A 19,245-nucleotide genomic window follows, 5' to 3' on the forward strand; every position below is an offset into this window, starting at 1 on the left:
AAATTTAAATACAGTGTAACTTAAAGTTGTAGATAATTCACCCAAAATTGTGAACGTAACACCTAGAGGACATGTCATAGTTATGTCATAATAACACAAAGTAGGAGGATATTATATTATTACATTATAAATTAAAAACTGATACAGACCCTAAATTCTGCTTGAAAAAACGCTGAAATATAAAACAATTGTTGCACTCCAACATATCTATTTTAAGATATGTTGATATTTATGAAGCAAGCCCAGCTCCTGTAAGGTCATTTTAAAGGTCAAAGAGTTGTAATAAAAGGGCTTGTGATCCAAGTAAAGGAGTTTGGACTTAACTCTTACAGCTTCATACTGTATATTTATGTCACGTTCATGTTCAGGGGGATTACGATTAGTTGCACATACTGTAGGCAGCCTGGGTAACTGTAAAATGAACACCTACAGTAAAGGGTGGGTAACATACACCAGGGAGGCACGCAGCCATGGCTCTGTGCTGCTTAATGACAGATGAACCTTCGACAGTGAGGCCCTAGTGGTGCTCTAAAAATAAATAGACAGGTCAACAGTGCCATGTGTCCCCTTAAGTGGACAGGTTGCTTACAGCCTTCCAGCTCTATTATGACAAGAACATTTAAAAACAATTCAATGTATTGATTCAATTACATTTATGAACTGATTCCAGTTCAGCTAGCAGTGATTTGCAGCTCATGCCACTGACTGCAACCATTTAATAGTAATTTAATTAAAGCAGGGCATAACAAATAGTCAGATTTGTCAGGTTATTCTACCACTCCAGACCCTGGCTATGTGTTTTATCCACACAAAGTGTAGTTAATGCTCAAGATTTAAGTTTAAAAAGTGATTAGGCCTTTTAGTTTAGCCTAACATAAGGATTAGTGGGTAACTAAAGGCAACAAAGGTGAAAGTGAAAGATGTAGTCAGTCATTAGCAGCATGGTCCATTGTCACATTCAAAGGGAAAAATCAACAGAGGCCTTATTTAATAGCAAAGAGGGAGTTACGTCTTAAGTAACTTCTTCTTTGAGGCACCCCACAGTTAAAAAGGAAACGCAGATGGACAATGGAGCTGTCCTTTCCTCGGACTGTGCTGGTTTTTAATCCACCTGTTGAGACTGGGGCCAGCTTCTTTGCTGAAAGCAGGTGTCCGTTCCTTCTGCAAGGGGCCTTCAGCTAAATCTCCGACTTGCATCACAAATGCTCCGTCCAAATCTTGCTTAATAGCTGTTAAAAAGGCTCCTTCCCAATAAGCTTTGTGTGTGTTGCAGCTGTTTTGTGGCTTGCCAGAGAAAAGTTGCTGTTAATGTTACTTGAGGGTCTTAAAAAGAAAGTTAAATGTTTTACTTCTGTCATGTTGGACTGGGCTTTAAAAGAAACAAGTCTCGTTGAGAGTGTGACTTGGCCGTGCCAGACGCCACAAGGACTTCACATGAACTCGTCAAAATCACAAACCAGGGTCATTTATCATTTCACTCATAATGTAACTCGAACAATCCAGACTCTCTCATTAAGTTTCCATTATAAGGCTAACTTGACTTTGAGCCTGTAGTTTTCTCCTAACACAGCTCTCAGCAATACTTACTACTCTCCACGGAGTCTTAAAAAAACGAGAACAGGAGACAAATATTTATTGCAATGTAACCATTTATTTCACTCCACTACAAAATTATAGAATTATTTGAACTATGATACAGTCTCCACATATACATAATGTACAGTTTAAAAAGAAACAGAGGATATGATACAAATAGTTTACAGTGTGAATAGTCCTTTCATGTCAAGACATATGAACATGCAGGTTCTCACGTTTCCAGGAGTTTTTGCTTTTATTATTTTAAAATATGACTTTTCAATAGTATATTTTATGGACTAAATATAATACTGATATGAAAATGAAATGAAATCAGACTAAATGAGAGTACATTTTGACTGAATCCTCATAGCAAATAGCTTTCATAAAGTTCAGTCAGATGAAAAGCATTAATATAGATATTATTCCCACAAAAACAACGCAGTGTGACCCTTTTTGAAAGATGGATGCAGTGTAATTTTGCCTATTTTTCCTGTAGCCCATGTCAACAACACATACAATTTACCAGTCAGAAGGTATACATTTCTGCTCACTGTCCGTTCTACTAGATTTACCGTTTCTAACTGTATTTATTCTTCACTATTGCCGAAGATCTGCTCTGTAGTACCAAGAGTTTTAGGCCATGACATTAGTAATGTCACAGATCATAACAAAGATGTTGTGCCAACTATATCCTATTTGTAACCAAATATTCTGACGAGGCAATGGAAGTGGAAACTGTGTTGGGACAGAAAGTATATGTTTTGGAGGTCTTTCAAGAAAATATAGAGTCTAGCTCTCTAGTATATAACTAATTTTGATACAACGGGCATTATATAAAAAAAAAAAAACAATAAACAAAACATTATTTACAATCGTGGATTACATTCATTGATCTGAACAGGACGTCACAGCAAGTGTTCTTTTATAATTTCCTGTAGACACTGGCAGTCTACAGTGTATCTTCTGGGAGACAAATCTGACAGAAGTAGCAACTGCTCCTGTATAAGTAGTAACAGCAATGTAAAATGAATTACATTGGTACTATAACTCAAATATGGTAACTGCATTTTCAGGGTGAGACAGGCCACTATGCATGGGATCACGACTGACTAGTCCGCTCTTGTTTTGTTATTTTCACTCACATTACAGCGAGATGAATATCAGAAAATATTTCGAACTGGGACAGTGGTTACTCTCATGTCTCTACCAGCCTCCTTCTGCAATTATCAGCCTAGTATTGCTTCATATTTTCATATACTAGCTACATCTGTAAATCACATTTATTAAAGTCACAAAAGCAGTTAGTAAAATATTGTCTTACTATTTTTTTTATTATAAGGAAGTTCAAACAAAAAGTTACCATCTGACCAAACATTGCCTCCATCCCAAAAAAAGAAGAAACAGTTTGGCAAATCCTACAGTAGACTGGAGGGACCTCCATGATGGCAGCTATCCTGCATGCTCACTACAAGGAGAATGGACATTTGCTTACGTTTCCCTGAAAGTACATTAAATCTGTGTGCCTATGTTGTGTTTTATAAGACAGGTATAAGAGACAGAAGAAAGACTTATTACACTGCTTTGCTGCCAAAAAGCTTTTTTCTAAGCAACTTGAAGGTATCTTTCTTAATCACTCTTATCAAAGTGCAGCGGTGCTTAAAAGGTGGAAGAGTGAAACAGATAAACTTTACAAGATGGGATAAGGTTGTTGTCTGCACAGGAAACAGTTGCTTATCTTTAGAAAAAGAAAAGATCTGTATGATGGGAAAGGTCCAAGGACAAATTAAAACCACAGTCAATCAATTAGGCCATCAGGACTCCCCACATGTTCTAGATTTCTCTATGCAAGCCCTAGAAAATGTATTTGAACTTTCCTACTGTATAATATTTAATTACTGCATTAATCAGCATGGAAAAAAGCAAAAGAACCAGATCACAAGCCTGCTCACTACTTAAATCTAACTTCACGTCCTATGTACCACAGTGGCCAAGTCCAAAGTTCTCACAACCAGGAGAAACAAAAAGTGAATCAACATGTGCCACACTCTAAAGAACTTTTTAAAAAGGTTAATTAAAAAACAAGGATTTAAAATTTGGTCCAGTGCTTGCTGATTGTACAGCAAATTAAACTTTAATGTTACTTATTGTTCAATTTGGAATATAGAGGGCTCTTGATGAGCTCATCAGGCATTAAATACAACTATCTAGTCTAACTTCCAAGTCATGAGCTGTGCACTGGCTCATTCCACAAAGGCACAATTACAGAAAAGCGGTAAAACCTCAAGTAAGTTTTTTGTGCAGAGCAGGAAGATATTTTTTATTTCATCATTTATTTATCTGACTGTCACAGCAGATGTTGGAATAGAGTCAGACCTCCAAATCATCATATGGAGCTTTTATCTGACTTAAGTTTGGGTCCATCTCCTTTTCTGACAAAAACCCTAAAAGTGCAGTATTTGGTCCCATCTCCAAGGAAAATGGTCTTACCATTGTTCTGAACAAGAAACAGTTCCATCCCTAGATCTTCAGTGCATTTTTTAGGAAAGTTTTTATTTGCAGACCTTGTTTTTCTCCTCACTTCAGGTTCTGGAGCTGAAGTTGATTCCAGTCACCATCTTCTGGATCTTCTCTTCATTCTTCAGTATGTTGGACCTTACGGCGCAAATCTTGTCTTGCTGGTCCTTGATCAGCTGCTCCAGCTCAGCTAGTTCTACTTTAAGAGGCTCCACTGCCCTGTCTGTCGCTCTGCAGCACAGAAAACAAAACACAGAAGGGATGATTACTTGCTTACATGCAATAATATAGAAACAGGTGGAGAAATTGTTCACGGTGACCAGGAAATACAGTAACAGAACAATTAGCTGTAAAGAAATCTCACTGAAGTGGCCATCTCAGAGTTGCTCACCACTTTCAATTTAAGATAACAAAGTATGACTAAACATGCCATATTAATATGTAAAATGATGACATGCACATATGAGCTAAAACAAATAGGAGGTAGAGGTTTGACAGATATGTAAGGAATTTCCTGTGAAATAATATTACTTTCTGTCACCACATAAGTTAAAGTGTGTATGTGCCAACCCCACCTCTGCTCCTGCAGCAAGGCTTGTGCGTGCTCTTTGTTCTCCCGCCGCCAGGTGTTCAGTTCAGCCTGCATGGCGTCCATGTCCTCCTGTATGTAGTCCATGATCTTTCCCAAAGGCAGGGTGCTTCGGCACACCGTCTGGATGGATGAGCGGAGCCTCTCTATCTCCCGCGTCACCATGTCCCGCTCTTTCTTCCGCGCTGCTTCAGACACCACGTTCTGGAAGTGAAGGTGATGAGGTGAGGTGTGAAAGAATACGAACATTAAATACAATTTGAGGAGCATACGTGTTGGCATTTGAGGAATTTTTAAACAGAATTTCGTAACCAGTTTATGGTCATTAAGACTTTTATCTAGAAGAACCTAAGATGTTTTCCTATAATGTGCATGGCATAAACTAAACACCATCAAACAGCTGTATGAACACACACAAAAATCACTAGTGTGTCCCTTGACCAAAACATAATAAACCCTCTTTAGGAATTCTACATTTGCCAACAAAGTCTCAAATGCCCAGAACCAGAGCAAGGCTGCATTTAGTGGTTTAGGATTTCAAGGCTAAAAATGTTAGGCAGGCATTCTACCAACCTAGCTGTATATATAAAGATCAAACGTGTGGCTGAATTGTGTTGGCCAAAGCAGGGGGACTGGTTGATGAAGGCCTCCAGTGTATGGTGTGTGGTTGGGGAAGGGGGGTTCACCATATCCCAATTACACTCAGTCCCTCGATGGCGAAAAGGAGGGGAAGGTATCAGGGAAGGACCTCCCTTGGCAGGGAGCAAACCCAAGGATGTTTGCTCAGCTGGGCTTTGCAAGGCCTCCTTGGTTGTGTGTGTGTGTGTGTCGATGCGAAAGTGCTCAGTATTGCTACTCTAAAGCCACACACACACGCAAACACCAAGCAGAGGTTCAGGCGAAGCATACAGCGGACACACGCAGCCCCCACCCACACTCTTGGTCTTAAAGTCTTGTTTATTTTAGTAACAGGTTATGGCAGTGGGGTTATTTTACTACAGTATTGAGTAACAACTACTACACTGATGCCTCCTTTTAAGTTCAACTCTTGGCCCAATTTCTGCTATTTGGCTCCACAGATGGGAGCACCTGTCTTCATGAGGCAGCAGGAATCATATTTGCGACAGTGTGTAAACTAAATGACAGCTTCCTCTTCAAAACACACAATCTGTCATGCCTGCTCGGGTAGCTGGCCACATGTGCTTGGCATAGCTGGCACATATAGCATTTGCTTTATCAAGCAGTCTCTTAAAACAAACCAAACATCTCAGTAATTACAATTTGGCAGCTCGACTAGATAAGACCACACTGCAGAAATGACACATGACATCTTAGTTTGCTGTTTTGTTTCAGAAAGTAAGTACAAATTTCTGACAACCTCACTCTCTGTTATCCGTTTGTGGTGGTTCAGGAGTGTGAAGGTTGAAACGCCTTGGCCCGGCGGTCCCCTAACAAGGTGGGTGGCTTTCCACTGGGTGCTGTGAACCCTGCAGCTAGACAAACACTCTACGGCTCATTCGGCCTGCCTGGCTGCGGTTTGGTCTGCACGGCGCAGACACAACCCATGGCTTCATTCTATTTGCCGTCCCCTTGCTATCTCGCCCCCCCCCTGCCCCCCTCTCTGTTGGAAAATAAAAAACTTGGCGTGAAAACATGACCCCTGGTTCGTGTGCACTCTGTCCGGGTGGATATAAATCACAGCTTTATGGAGGTCTCTGTCGGGTTCTACGAGACCTGGGTGCTCCTAGTTTTCCTTTTTCTCACCCAGATCACAGAACAATATTTAGATGTGGTGACCGCAGAGGAGCAGGAGGTGAGAGAGGAGGTAGGGGGACAGGTTTTCCCATTATCTCAGGCAGTGATGAAAGCCCCAGGCTGTGGGGAAGACACAGGCTCTGGCTGGTGCTTAAAAGGGCAGGTGGAGTAGTAGCAGGAGGTAGTTTAAAGTGTTTTATACCTACAGTATCCTCTTGTAGATCCAGATGTGTTTATCTTGTTAAAGTACATAAATAAATACTAAAGAAAATATTGTTTCCATCAGCACTTCCATTGTTGTTGGACAGCAACACACTTGACGAGTTGAAATCTTTCATTTTCACCACAAATTCACAGCCCTAATCAGCTTAATTAGGAAACGCATGCAAACATGTGATTTATGGACTGCTTATAAGGGTTTTCTGATGCAAGGGGAAAACATTCTTCAAAGTATTCTTTGACAAGAAACATGAGGTGCATGCATTGAACCTGTCAGCTGCAGATCAACCTCAAGGGGATTATTAGCTGGGAAAACTATGATTTAGACACTAGTTGACTAGTTTATGGCAGGAGATCAGCTTTAATCATGAGGAGAGAAGCTTCATTAATTTATTCATTCATTACTTTTCATTAATCAGCTTCAAAACAAGAGGATGAGAAACGAATGCGCAAAGCTCATTAGAGCTGCTTTGCCCACAATCAACTTGAATCAATTTAAACTATAGTGGTTACAGTAGTAGTCATGCCTCTTTATGAACTCGAGTGAACTGCTCTTACATCATCACAAATATGAAAGAAATAGAATTTGCCAAGGGTGCGTAGATCATTAAAGCCCACATACAACAACCTTTGAGTTTCTGGGAACAATTCTTTTGGCCACACATTCTGATGGTTTTCACAATGTGTTTCTGTAGATCTGAGAGGTGAGACAGGGAGTGAGGCATAGGATGAGAATTGGCTCTGGACATTGTTTATGGGCTTCCTCACCATTTTTCATAGAAGGCCATTTAAAAGTCTAGCTAGATCATAAAAATAGCTTGGAGTCAGTGAGGTGAAGAGAAAAGCTTACGGCCACTGAGGTTACAGGATGTTGTTGCAAGGTCACTGGGGAGACAACTGAGATCACCACCCTGGGCTATGGGGTGAACTGAACGGAAACTTCCAAAGGGACCACTGGCTACACTGCAGTAACTGAAAATGGAAAGTGTTTTTAAATTATTTATTTAATCATTCTAACGTTTTCATGGAGACAAAAAGCTAATCAGAAAGGTTTGAAAATAAGACTTCTGATCATAAACTGTGCTGTTGGAAGACACATTGTAGTTGCTTCAGGTAGGTACTCCTCCTAAGCCTGACCAAATTCCAATATGACCTCTGCAAAAGTAATATGACTAATGGAATGCCACAGGGCCATTTCCTTATGTTTCCACAAAAAACGCTGGATGTTTATGAAGACACAGAGGTCTGCAGAGAGGAGTATTTATTTTCTTGACAATTCTGCAGAGAGTATTCTGGCCCTTCTCCTTCGTGACTCTCACTCAACAGCCATCCATTTGTATGCCACAGGGTTTATTTATATATTACAAACCTTCATCAAGGCTAATTTGACGGGGGCAAAGAAAAGGGGGGAAAGAGTACACAAAAATTCTTATGAAAACGCAGCTGCTGCAAGGGGCAGATTCTGTCTAAATAAAAAGAGAAGTATCTTGGAATAATATACAATACCGCCAAGGGGTCATGAGGAAGGTCATCCCCATAAATATACAGCAAATTCTTCGGTCACACACACCGTGGTGGGACATGGCAAAATACAATCATCTGACTGTTTAAAAATTCCCTTTATTTATATCGGTGCAGCAGTGGGGCAACTATGCACCGGCATTAACAATAGCGAAAATCAATTCAGAAATGACAAAGAATATAAATTACAATGGGAATACTAACATATAGAGTGGACTTAAATAAAATATACAAAATGGTCCAAAGGCCAACATATATGAACTGAACATGATGTTGGATGTTAAATCAGGGTGGTTTGTGACTCATTCAGACAGTGTTTTGATAAACTTTGGTGTTTAAGAAAATGAATTGCAGCAGCTGAAATTTCAAACCAGTCATACCACATAGAATAAGGAAGCTCAATATTTACATTTTTGACCCTGCGTGTTTTACCGTGATTACATGAAAAAAACGACTCCATTAAGCTGACCTCTCCACCCTTTCATGTCTGGAAGGAAGTCATTATAGTTCTTTATACAGCTGACGAGGCAAGGCCAATAATGATGGAGGGGTGGACTCAACAGTTCCTACGTGCAGACATACCTGCTCTAAGCTGCCTGTGAAGACCAGGATACCTCGAAATGAAGGTTCGAAAACTGAGAGGGCTGCATTAAGGAAATCAGGATAAACTCTGCAAGGCTATGCTCATGTTACATAAAGAGCTCTGCTGTTTTGGATGTTTTGACTGTGTGTGTCTGTGTATATATGTTTGGTTGAACTTTTTTAGACACATTATTTTAATGAGAAGTGTTGAGGTGGGCAGACAAATGTAAAAACTACATTTAACAAACACAAACATGTAAAATTAGTTAGATGCTGGGGCAAAAAATTCCTGTCAAGCTATTTCAGTTTACTGGTAGCTAAACTCACACAACTTCAGGTGCGAGTTACGAGGGATGATGTCTGAGGCTGCAGTTAGGAGGGGATAGATCAGGGGCCTTTCTGCATGAGTGACAGTCCAAAACAGAGCATCCATCAGAGTCAGGGTGGTCAGCTAGGAGGGGATACTGGGAGTGTATGCTTCAGTGAAGAGGACCACCCAAAGCAGACAGCGTACGCCACCTCACGCCATGGAGTACAGACCAAACTGTAAGCTTCACACTGATTCACACTCCAAATAATGATGAAAGAGGTCTTTCTTTCTGGCTGATAAATAAACTGACAGAGGGGAATGCATGAGCAACAGAAGTAATGCGTCACCTTGAAAAAGACGGTTTATCATGTCTAATATTAAGTCTAAATCAAAGAGATGATGAGAAGAAAGAGGAACACGACCTGTCTCCTATGTGCACTGGAGTTTTAATGGAGGGTGTTTAGAAACGAAATACAGCAGAATTGAAAATCTGGTTGTGCATTGTCTGTTTTCTGGAATAACCTCACCAATAAGTCACAATAAATGGAATAAATCCAGTGTGAACAGACAGAACAAGACTGCTCTAAAAGTTGGTTCCCAAGATGGCAGATACCCTCAAACTGTACACAGAACAGAGAAGTCTGTAATCAAAACAATTTAAGCATACCTAAGATATTGAGCAGCCCCAGAAACAAGCTCTTTTTGCTCCAGACATCTTGATGTGTGTATCAAGTGTGGTCTGTTAGAGGCCATACTTGCTTGTCTGGTTATTAGCCCTTCAGCTTCACTGAAGGGGAACATTTTTGTGGTTGCAAGGCGGTGCAATTACACCTCTCTGCTCCATTTGTTTATATCTTTCTTTTGATAATAACCAGTGTTGCATTTGGCATTTCACTGTGGTTAAAACACTCACCCTGGGGAGCAAAGTTTCCTGAAACAATAGCTGATAGAGATGTTGGCGAGGTTTACCATGAGTCTTGAGTCACTGATAAAAATGAGTTGCAGAGAACTAGTCTGATACTGCCCTCTAGTGGAGACTACTGCTACTACAAGTGTACATACCTGTTCTTTAGATTTGGGGGTGGATGGGGACAATTCATAGTCTTTCTTGGTCTCAAGGATCTTTTTCACAAGGCCACCTACAGTGACAGAAACAATGAGAAGAAAGTTAATTCAGAGAAGAAGAAAATCAGGCTTTTTTTTTTATTGCTCTTTAAAAAATAAAAAATGAGACCATGTACCATGTTTGTCTTCACTGTCAAGTTCTTGTGCAGGTTCCTGTAATAGAAAAAACAGTGGATAACTATTCAAGGCTTATGTTTTCATTGGTTGAACCACTTGCTGTTCTAGTCACTTACCACCTCCATCTCAGGAGCATCTGTAGGTGGAGGTACCGCCTCCTCCACAACAAATTGCTCATCTTCATCCTCCTCATCCTCAGATAGCCTCTTCCCATCCATGATGACTGGTGCTGAGGGCTTGGCACTGGACAGCCTGAAAGACAAGAAACAAGTTTGACTCATTTCTAACTGAAACCTTATATAGCATATACTGTATGAGAGACATGTTCCAGCCTGTAGACAGCTTTATCCAAAGTGACTGCTGACTGGTTAGACTTGCTCTACTTGTTACCTTATTACACAGTTACAGACACCATCTTTCATCCAGTGTGTTTACTACATTTGGTTTAGGAATCTGAGTAGCAATCCATCTTTCATCTCTCCTTTCAGCAGGAACAGCGTTCAAACTAAGAATGCATTCACAAAGACGAGGAGGCTTTTGTCCTTGCCTGTATAAATTAGAGTTATGACGTTAGTGAATATGTGTGGTGAATTCACCTCTCAGCTGGGGTCACGTCACTGTAACTTTCCTGCCTCTTGACTCGAGGAGGTGCTGGGCGAGCACTGCTGGGTCGTGGTATTCGCCTGTTGCTGGAGGATCAAAGGATTACACATAGTTAAATAAGCGGTTAACCTAACAATTTTACAACTAAATATGTTTGCATTTATACTTATTATATAATTAGAATTTCTATTTTGTTTCACAGGCTCTGTTATTTTTTTCTTGACTTATTTTACAAGCCAAATTCTCTGTTAACAGCTCTCTGCCAAATGTCTACTTTGTGACAGCCACACTGAGTCATTCAGATTTAAGGATGATAATTGTTGCTCAGAACAATAAACATTCACAGTATTAATAACAGTACAACTGCTATCACACAACGGCCCAGCCAGTCAAAAAACATTCATAATTATTCAAATTAAAGGCCATTATTCAACTGTGTAATCTGGAACTGATCCCGGATTTGGCCTAGGAACAAACTGAAGTTTCAAAAGAAAACATACATAATTTCTAAATAAATAAAGCAATTTGTTACAATCCAATAACATTTGTACTACAGCCTCAAAAAATGCCACATAATTGAATGGACATCTCAACATTCTCAACAAAAACTTCATATGATTTATTTATTAAAAGGCTATTATACCATATTACATAATACTTTGTTCAGGTGTTGATCATAATGTGTCCAACCTGGTGTATGTACATGTTTGACAGATAAATGTGAGAGCAGCTTAAGTAGTGGAAGGGAGATATTTTTTTATAACACACTGTTGACTGTACAGACCTGGGGGCCATGTCTGGTGGCACTGAGGAGCCTGCAGTGTCTCCATTTTCGTAGGGGGCAGGTCTCTGGGCTAACTGAACATCTCCATCTGGGAAATGACAACAATGACTTGTAATTAGCTCAGTGTAATATAACAAAGATTAGACCTGTGCTTAGCATGGTGGATGCTGTCACTTTAGTACTGGTATACACATTTACAAGTATATAGCAATGCCCTTTTCCCCTGGATTTAAGTGCTGCTACTCTGACAAACCTACAGCTAGTTCATAACACTGACACGTCAATTCAACCATATAAATTCACCGTCATGTACTTTCAGATCGAAGTAGGAGATGTGGGATTGATGTGAAGGCTGGCTACTGGATTATATCCGTTTGGATTTAATTTTTAAGGAATTTCTATGAAGTATTAAAACTTTCTGTTTATTTCTTCTGATGTAATTTTTCCATCTATGTTCCTATTTGTTTTGCAGATCCTCAGATATCTTTCTTTTTCTTTTTTTCTTTCTGTACTAAGGGTTTCTTTGAGGAGTTTTTTCTCGTCTTCTAGAAGAGTTTGGGATGGGTCGGGAACCTTTGCTAATGTAGGCCTGTAAAGCCCATTGAGACGTTGTATCTGATCTTGGCATTTACCATTAAACCTGACTTGCTCAACCAAGAATATCTTTGCCCTTAATCACAGAGTGTGTCACTCAATGACTGATTGCACTCACTCTGTGACTCAATGTACAGCCTCAACCCAAAGGAACGCTGACACTTCTTTGAGTCAGATTAGAAGATAATTTTTTCCATGGCTTGTATTTTCAATACTGAGATATTGGGGCAGCAAGTTAAATGTCATACCCAAATCTGGGTTATTTTGTTTATTTACAGGAGTGACTGATTTTGATATTCTCCTTGTCCATTATTGAAAGAACAATGCATTTTAGATTGAGTGCATCAACTCTCTTGTCATGTTAACCCCATTTCCACGTAATAAAAAAAAAATCTTGTGTGAATGTTAAAAACCTTTATACATTTTTAGCATGCAACTGCACAAGAGAGATGAGATAGAGAATAATTACCTCCCTCGCTGTCAGATTCATCTGTTGAGAGCAGAAAAAGACAAGGCATCATATCAGTTTTCTTTCTTATACAACTATGAAAGTCATTAAAGAGACATGTGACAAGTTTGGAGAATGAAAAATAGCGGAACCATACCTCATCTTTTTTTTGTACATATTGTAATTTGTTAAGGAAAGTCTTCTCTGAAACACTTTATTCAATGTCAGTTAGAAGCTTTTTATTGCTTCTGCCAACAGTGAACCTGATGAGTCACTTCTACCTCCCTCTAAGGGAAACTAGTCAGTGATTTCATTAGACAAGTGGAGTGTAAATAGAAATCTGTCAACTGTAAAATCAATTTGGATGTATTAAAAAGCCCTTCTGGCAATGATTAAAGTGCAGCTATTTAGACATTAACTATTAAACATATGCCTCATTGGTATAGGTAATTAGATTAAGGTCTTGAGGGGAGAAAGAGTTGGGCGGTTTACCTTGTCCTCCTACTTTGGGTCTCCGCCTCTGCCCTTTGGCAGATGAAGGCCGAGGTATTCTAGCTGGACTATCAGACTGTGGGAGGAGGAAAGAAAGCAGGAAAAAGATTCAACTTTAGGACCAGAAGCACTGAAAAGTAACACTCACTAACTGTTAGGATGCTGGAGAAGAATGAAGAACCATCCATAATTTTCTTTGGTAAGTTTGAGGTACACTGATGTATGGTATAGTGTTAACTAGTACCAATAAACAAATGATCACTATCACTATTATAAACACTTAAACCATGCATACAGATAGACATATACAAAGTACAAGTTGTAAAGCAAGAAGAGGGGAGAGTTGTTATGGGTTGAACATACAGTATTGTTTAAGTCTAATACCAGAAAAACATAATGAATCAGATATTGGAAAAAATACAACATGATTAATCAACAAATAATCTTTAGTGTCATGCCATTAATATAAAAAAAAACACATTCTAGCATATCACACAAGCAAGAACAACTTCCTTTCAAAAAAGCAAAAATAGCAACAAAGCAAAGCTGGCATTGGAAAAGAATTACAAATAATCGTGCTTGGTAACCAACTGCGTTCCATGTTTGAAAACTGTGTGGTTTTATGCTAAACTGAACATTGCAAGCCTCGCTACACACTGTCAAACCAATATTCAAACTTTGAAATGGCTATCCCACATCTGAAGAAGAAAGTTAAAGAACTTAGTTGTTTTACAGCTGACTCATGGCGCTCAAATATATGTCATCTGTCATCAATAAGTCTCATGGCACATTGGCTAGACTTAAGTTGAGTGTTTCAAAAGTGATACTGAGCCATCTCCACTGCAACAGTAAGTTCTTACCTGGTTTTCAACTGCTTCTGCAGGCTGCACAAGCAAAGAACACAGCATTACGCCATACACTAAATAGTCACATTTATCAATTATACAGATAATGAGTGGAAACAAGACCTCACATGTGGTTATGCACTACAGCCCAAATCCACACTAAACCAAGCAGCCAGCACCCCACGGCCATTGCAAAAGGCACTATATTCTAACAACTCAAATTCTACAATAAACGGGTGGAACTTTCTACTGATTGTGTCTGCGGGGTTGAATACCTCTTCAGCTGAGTTAGGTTCCTTGCAAGAATAAGAGGCACAACATTAGAAAATAAACACCAGGTGTATAAAATCTGATGTTTAATTTAACATGTAAGATCAGTGATCGACTATGTTTCTTGAATTGGCCGAATGGACAACTGGACAACCACGCCATTGTTGCAGATGAGAAAATCAAATGGTCCCAATGATAGACACTATTTTCTACCAAAATATAGAACTTACCGCTGGCACAGGTTTGGCTGTTTTGCTAGGCTCTTCGGGGCTGGGTTTTTGCTGTGGTTCCTCTGACACTCGGGCCTAAGCACAAACATGCACAGGTGATGTAAATAATGACATTTGTTGCTAACTTATAAGATGTGTGAGAGTTTAAGTAGCATACCTTGCTATTGCCACTCTCTCCGTTTTTGTGCCTCTCATCCCCCTCTTTGTGTCGTCCTCTCTCTTTCTCCCGCTCTTTGTCTCTGTCTCTTCGTTTGTCCTTGTCTCTTTCACGGTCTCTGTGAGAATCTCTATCCTTTGTCTTTTCTCTTTCTTTGTCTCTCTCCTTGTCTTTTTCCCTTTCTCGATCCCTCTCTCGGTCCTTCTCCTTGTCCCTGTCTTTTGCTCGTCCTTTGTCTTTATCCTTGTCTCGCTCCCGGTCGCGGCTCTTGTCTTTGTCACGGTCTTTGGTGTGGTGGTCCTGTTCACTGCGGTGGTGCTTGTCAGAGCGCTCCGTGTCACCGTGGTGTTCTTTCTCCCCATCTCTGCGTCGGCTCTCCTGCTCTTTGGGATGGTCTGGGTCCTTCTGGTCCCGGGTCCCGCTGCGCTCTGTAATCTTTTTCTTCTCCTGCAGCAGTTCAAACACATGAGGTGAGGATTTAATGCCAGTCACGGCTACATACAGGGAAACTCATCATTTGATCTTCTCATTGATTTTTAAAACAAAGCCTGCAGTTGTCATGGCTAATGCTAACACACTAATAGCAGTGTGTAACAAATTCCATGACTGAAGAGGACTATAGGCTCTCACCTCTCTATCCAGGTGACGTTCATGCCCCTCCCTATTTTCCTTGTCCTGGGACCTGGAGGTGCTGGCCTTGGTCTTAATGTCCACCTTTTCTCCTGCAAGGACTCGCTTCACTGCATCATCACTGGACATCTGCAGATCCAAGTGCAGAAGAATCATTCAGTTTATTGCAGTAATAATATTAATGAGTAATATTAACTGTTGTTTCATTTCCTGCCTAATATATCCCACCCACTGACAAGTGCCATGATAACAAGATAATCAGTGTTATTCACTTCACGTTAAGTGGTCAAAATGTTATGGCTGATCAGTGTACATGACTGTATATTCTCATATTTATTTATTTTTTTTAAAAACCTGAATTACTATCTCTATTATAACTGTAACCAGGTGTCTTCAAAACGAAAAAAGCCAAAATGTTGCATAAGATCTGAGAGGAATACATTTAAATCACCAAGAATGGTCTACATGACATGATATGAAAATACTGTTAAAAGGAAGAACTATCCCCCAGGCACCAACTCATATGTTTACACTCCACCTCCAGGGTTCAATTAAAATATTTCAAAGTTCCCCCTGAGGTGGCTAGACAATTTTCCAGAGAGTATAATATTTTGATGTGAAAGATAACACACATTGAATTTTCTTTTTATGTAGTGCCATGACTGTAATTGTAAACATAAACCACATGATCGATGAATGAACCAGAGACTTTGGAGAATTGGAGCTAGTGTTATGTGTGTGTGTGTGTGTGTGTGTGTGTGTGTGTGTGTGTGTGTGTGTGTGATATATATGTAACCCCCCAAAAACACAGACCTTGTTAAGGCAGCACTTGGCTATGGTCTGCAGCAGCTCATTGGTTTTCTCGGGCTCATGGCCGGCAACAATGCGTGCTGGCTTTGCCGCCAGGGGCTCGCCACTCACAAGCATCACGACATCTATTGCTTTCTGGAGGAAGACTATCTTTGAGTCCTTGTCCTACAAAAAAAATTAAAAATTCTGTGATGAATAGGAGAGGGCACAGGAGAGATACAAGATAGGATGCGGTTGTGAAAGCAAAGGAACTCCAGTGGGAGTTATGTTGCAACACAGCTTAGGATGATTAAACCCTTGAGATACACATATTCTTGTCCAACAGCAGTTACTCCTAACATGCTACGATTATACATAGCGTAAATAGTCATGCATAGTTGTTGAGTAGCAAACTCGGTGCAACTAAATCCAGTCTGTCCCAACACCCCATTTCTGACTATAATTGACAATTGCAAATTTAACTTAACTTAGATTTGTCTCCTTTCTTGACCAGACCACTTAAACTAATACTTAATATTTTACCTTGCAATGTGTAAATTGCTTTCTGTGGTGCAATGGTTAGCTTTCTGAACATGAAATCTAGCAGCTTCAGAAGCACAGAAGAATAATGAGTAACATGTTGGCTTTTTTAAGGCAGCAGGAAAGAGGAAAAAGGAAAACCTGGATTTATAACTAGGAAACAAATATCTACTCCTCCTATGATCTAACTCTTGCAATCTTGTTTGCATGCACATAAAACAGAGCCTATTCCAGACAGATGACCCGGCTAAGCAGTGCTTCTAGTCTACCAGCCTGCTGCATCTGAGAGGTCTGCCAACTGTGTAACACAAGGACTTGTAGCTGGCGCAACCACCTGGCCCTTCTGTGTAACATCTGATAATAGGCTAGCCTCTGCAGTGTTGATCCCCTTACTTATGACATTTCATTCTGAGCAACACGCACTTGCACAGATGCTCTCAAGACAATTAAGCCCAAAAAACTCCCATCACAGACATCCTGGGTTATTCATTCATTCTGTCTGCCTGTCTACATTCTTACTTTAAAGCCAGTAAAATAAATTTAAAAAATACATCAAATGCAAGAGCCCGAGGCAGCAGTTTCAGTAAGAAAGTAATTGATGGAACACAATGTCAATTTTCAAACAAATGAACTTCACATCTACAGATTCAGCGACACTATGAAAGCATTAACAATCAATATGTTTAAGAAAGCATAGCAGTTGACATATAAATGATGAATAACCATATTTGAGGGTGCTTTCTCTGCTCAATATACCTACACTTTTCAAACTTACACGAAGAAAACGATTTTAAATTTTAAACACAACAACAAATGAACAAAATTCAATTACAGTAACTTGCCTGTTGTAAGGCATCCCAGTTTCAAACACTAACATTTAGCCTAGCATCTTCCTATCCAGAACTGATTTGGGGTCAGCTCTAAAACAGCAGACTTGAGTTCTGACACCTTGGCAGGCCTTCTTAATCACGTCCTGCCAGATCCTCTCACCCAGTGTGTGACACAGGCAGCGTGTAGAGTTACCCCCACACACAGACATCCTCAGACTGTCCCATGTAACACACTGGTGATCTCAAACAAAAAGTAAGGCTGCTGCTTAGGACATAAAAACATAGTCTGTACACAAACAAGCATAGACAAATGAAAATGAGGGGAATACTTTTAAACAAAGAAGAAATATTGCTAAACAGTTTTAACCTGGTGGTCAACTTACCTTAACATTATCAGACTTCATTTCATTTTCTACATAGAGACCTTTCATAAAACCTGTGGTCCTTATGACCTGAAAGTGGTGAGAAATAAAAAGGTTTCACATTAGTTGTCAGACAATTTACAATATTAGGAGTTTCATACACCACAACCTCAGTTTTAAAGTGGCTATCTATGGTGAAAATTCACTTGTTGAATCAGAGGAAAGGAGTCACACATGCCGACACGCTTCCCCTGAATAAAATATGAATGAATCTACAGTGTCGTATTAGACTGCTCAACAAGTAGAGAATGGAAATTAGATCTAACATCAGTTTAGAAAAGCAAAAGAGATTTTACTACGCTTGACGCCTCATCTCAAAGCATAAGGTTCAGTCAATAACTATGGGTTCAGTAATTTAACAAGTAACATAACACAGCCTCCCCCTAGTAGGTAATCTCTGGCCATCTCTTCAACTGAGATAAAAAGCTGCTGAACTAATCCCAAACATTGTACAGTGGACCCCCCCCCCCACAAAAAAAGCAGGTTTTCGGGTGTATCTGTAACACACTCACTATGTATTACCTCCACTTGTTTCACAGTCAGTGAGTAAATATAGCGCAACTCTTATTCTCTTAACTCCACATTATCAAACAGCTGCGATAAGCTGCTCAGCGGCTGAGATCTCAACGGGACGGGTTCAGAAGAACCAGACACACTTATATAAATATATTACATACTAGATACACACTTTATCCGGTTCTTCCACGTTTTGTAGTGAGATGAAATGGCTTTGTTGATCCCGGAGTGGGCTCGGGTCGTGAATAGCAGCTATCACGACGCTGTGCTATAGTGGATGTTACTGACTCGCTGTTTGGTCGACGATTTAATGGTTAAACTACAGGACCACTCTTATTTGAGTGTGTGTGTGTGTGTGTGTGTGTGTGTGTGTGTGTGTGTGTGTGTGTGTGTGTGTGTGGGGGGGGGAAGCAACGGAGACGTGAGACAGGTTGCTGCGAAGTTAACGCTAGCTTACTTCATGCTAACGTTAGCCAGCTAAGCTAACCGACTCGCTTGTGTGAAGTGTTTTTGAATCGATATCGATATCGATCCAGTGGGTCTTTTTCCGATAAGGCGATCACAGGGAGGCTAACGGTCGCCACTGAGACAAACGGCCGCCTGTTAACGTTATCGTAACGGTCAGTCTCACCTCGCTGAAGATGTCGTGTAGGTATCGAAACGGCGGCTTGCTGAGCAGTTTCTCCGTGAGAGGCGGTTTCTTTATCACTCTGCCCAGCGAGTCCTGGGTCTTTTTTACCACCGCTCCGTTCATGGCAGCCGTCGGAAGTAAATCTACAGAGCTC

At 40.2% G+C, this 19,245-nt stretch overlaps 1 protein-coding gene across 4 annotated transcripts in view; it reads right to left on the reverse strand.

Annotated features, from left to right (window-relative positions):
• Positions 1–1,631: 1,631 nt before the first annotated feature.
• Positions 1,632–19,245, reverse strand: part of traf3ip1 (TNF receptor-associated factor 3 interacting protein 1) — a 17,723-nt gene continuing 109 nt past the window's right edge. The window contains exons 1-17 of one of the 4 annotated variants that reach the window (XM_051404429.1): positions 19,092–19,245; positions 17,906–17,974; positions 16,177–16,338; positions 15,364–15,492; positions 14,734–15,180; positions 14,577–14,651; positions 14,352–14,372; positions 14,092–14,115; positions 13,232–13,307; positions 12,761–12,781; positions 11,698–11,785; positions 10,907–10,999; positions 10,427–10,562; positions 10,310–10,346; positions 10,131–10,207; positions 4,668–4,885; positions 1,632–4,323 (exon numbers count right to left, since the gene is read on the reverse strand). The exon at positions 19,092–19,245 is cut by the window's right edge and continues 109 nt beyond it. In XM_051404429.1, the coding sequence (XP_051260389.1) occupies positions 4,158–4,323; positions 4,668–4,885; positions 10,131–10,207; positions 10,310–10,346; positions 10,427–10,562; positions 10,907–10,999; positions 11,698–11,785; positions 12,761–12,781; positions 13,232–13,307; positions 14,092–14,115; positions 14,352–14,372; positions 14,577–14,651; positions 14,734–15,180; positions 15,364–15,492; positions 16,177–16,338; positions 17,906–17,974; positions 19,092–19,214 (1,962 nt within the window). In that variant the 5' untranslated portion in view covers positions 19,215–19,245 and the 3' untranslated portion in view covers positions 1,632–4,157. The remainder of the gene's footprint in view (positions 4,324–4,667; positions 4,886–10,130; positions 10,208–10,309; positions 10,347–10,426; positions 10,563–10,906; positions 11,000–11,697; positions 11,786–12,760; positions 12,782–13,231; positions 13,308–14,091; positions 14,116–14,351; positions 14,373–14,576; positions 14,652–14,733; positions 15,181–15,363; positions 15,493–16,176; positions 16,339–17,905; positions 17,975–19,091) is intronic. The other 3 variants (XM_051404430.1, XM_051404431.1, XM_051404432.1) reach the window with 3 other exon arrangements.

This window comes from Dicentrarchus labrax, unplaced genomic scaffold, assembly GCF_905237075.1.
Source record: "Dicentrarchus labrax unplaced genomic scaffold, dlabrax2021, whole genome shotgun sequence".
Classification (NCBI taxonomy): domain Eukaryota; kingdom Metazoa; phylum Chordata; class Actinopteri; family Moronidae; genus Dicentrarchus; species Dicentrarchus labrax.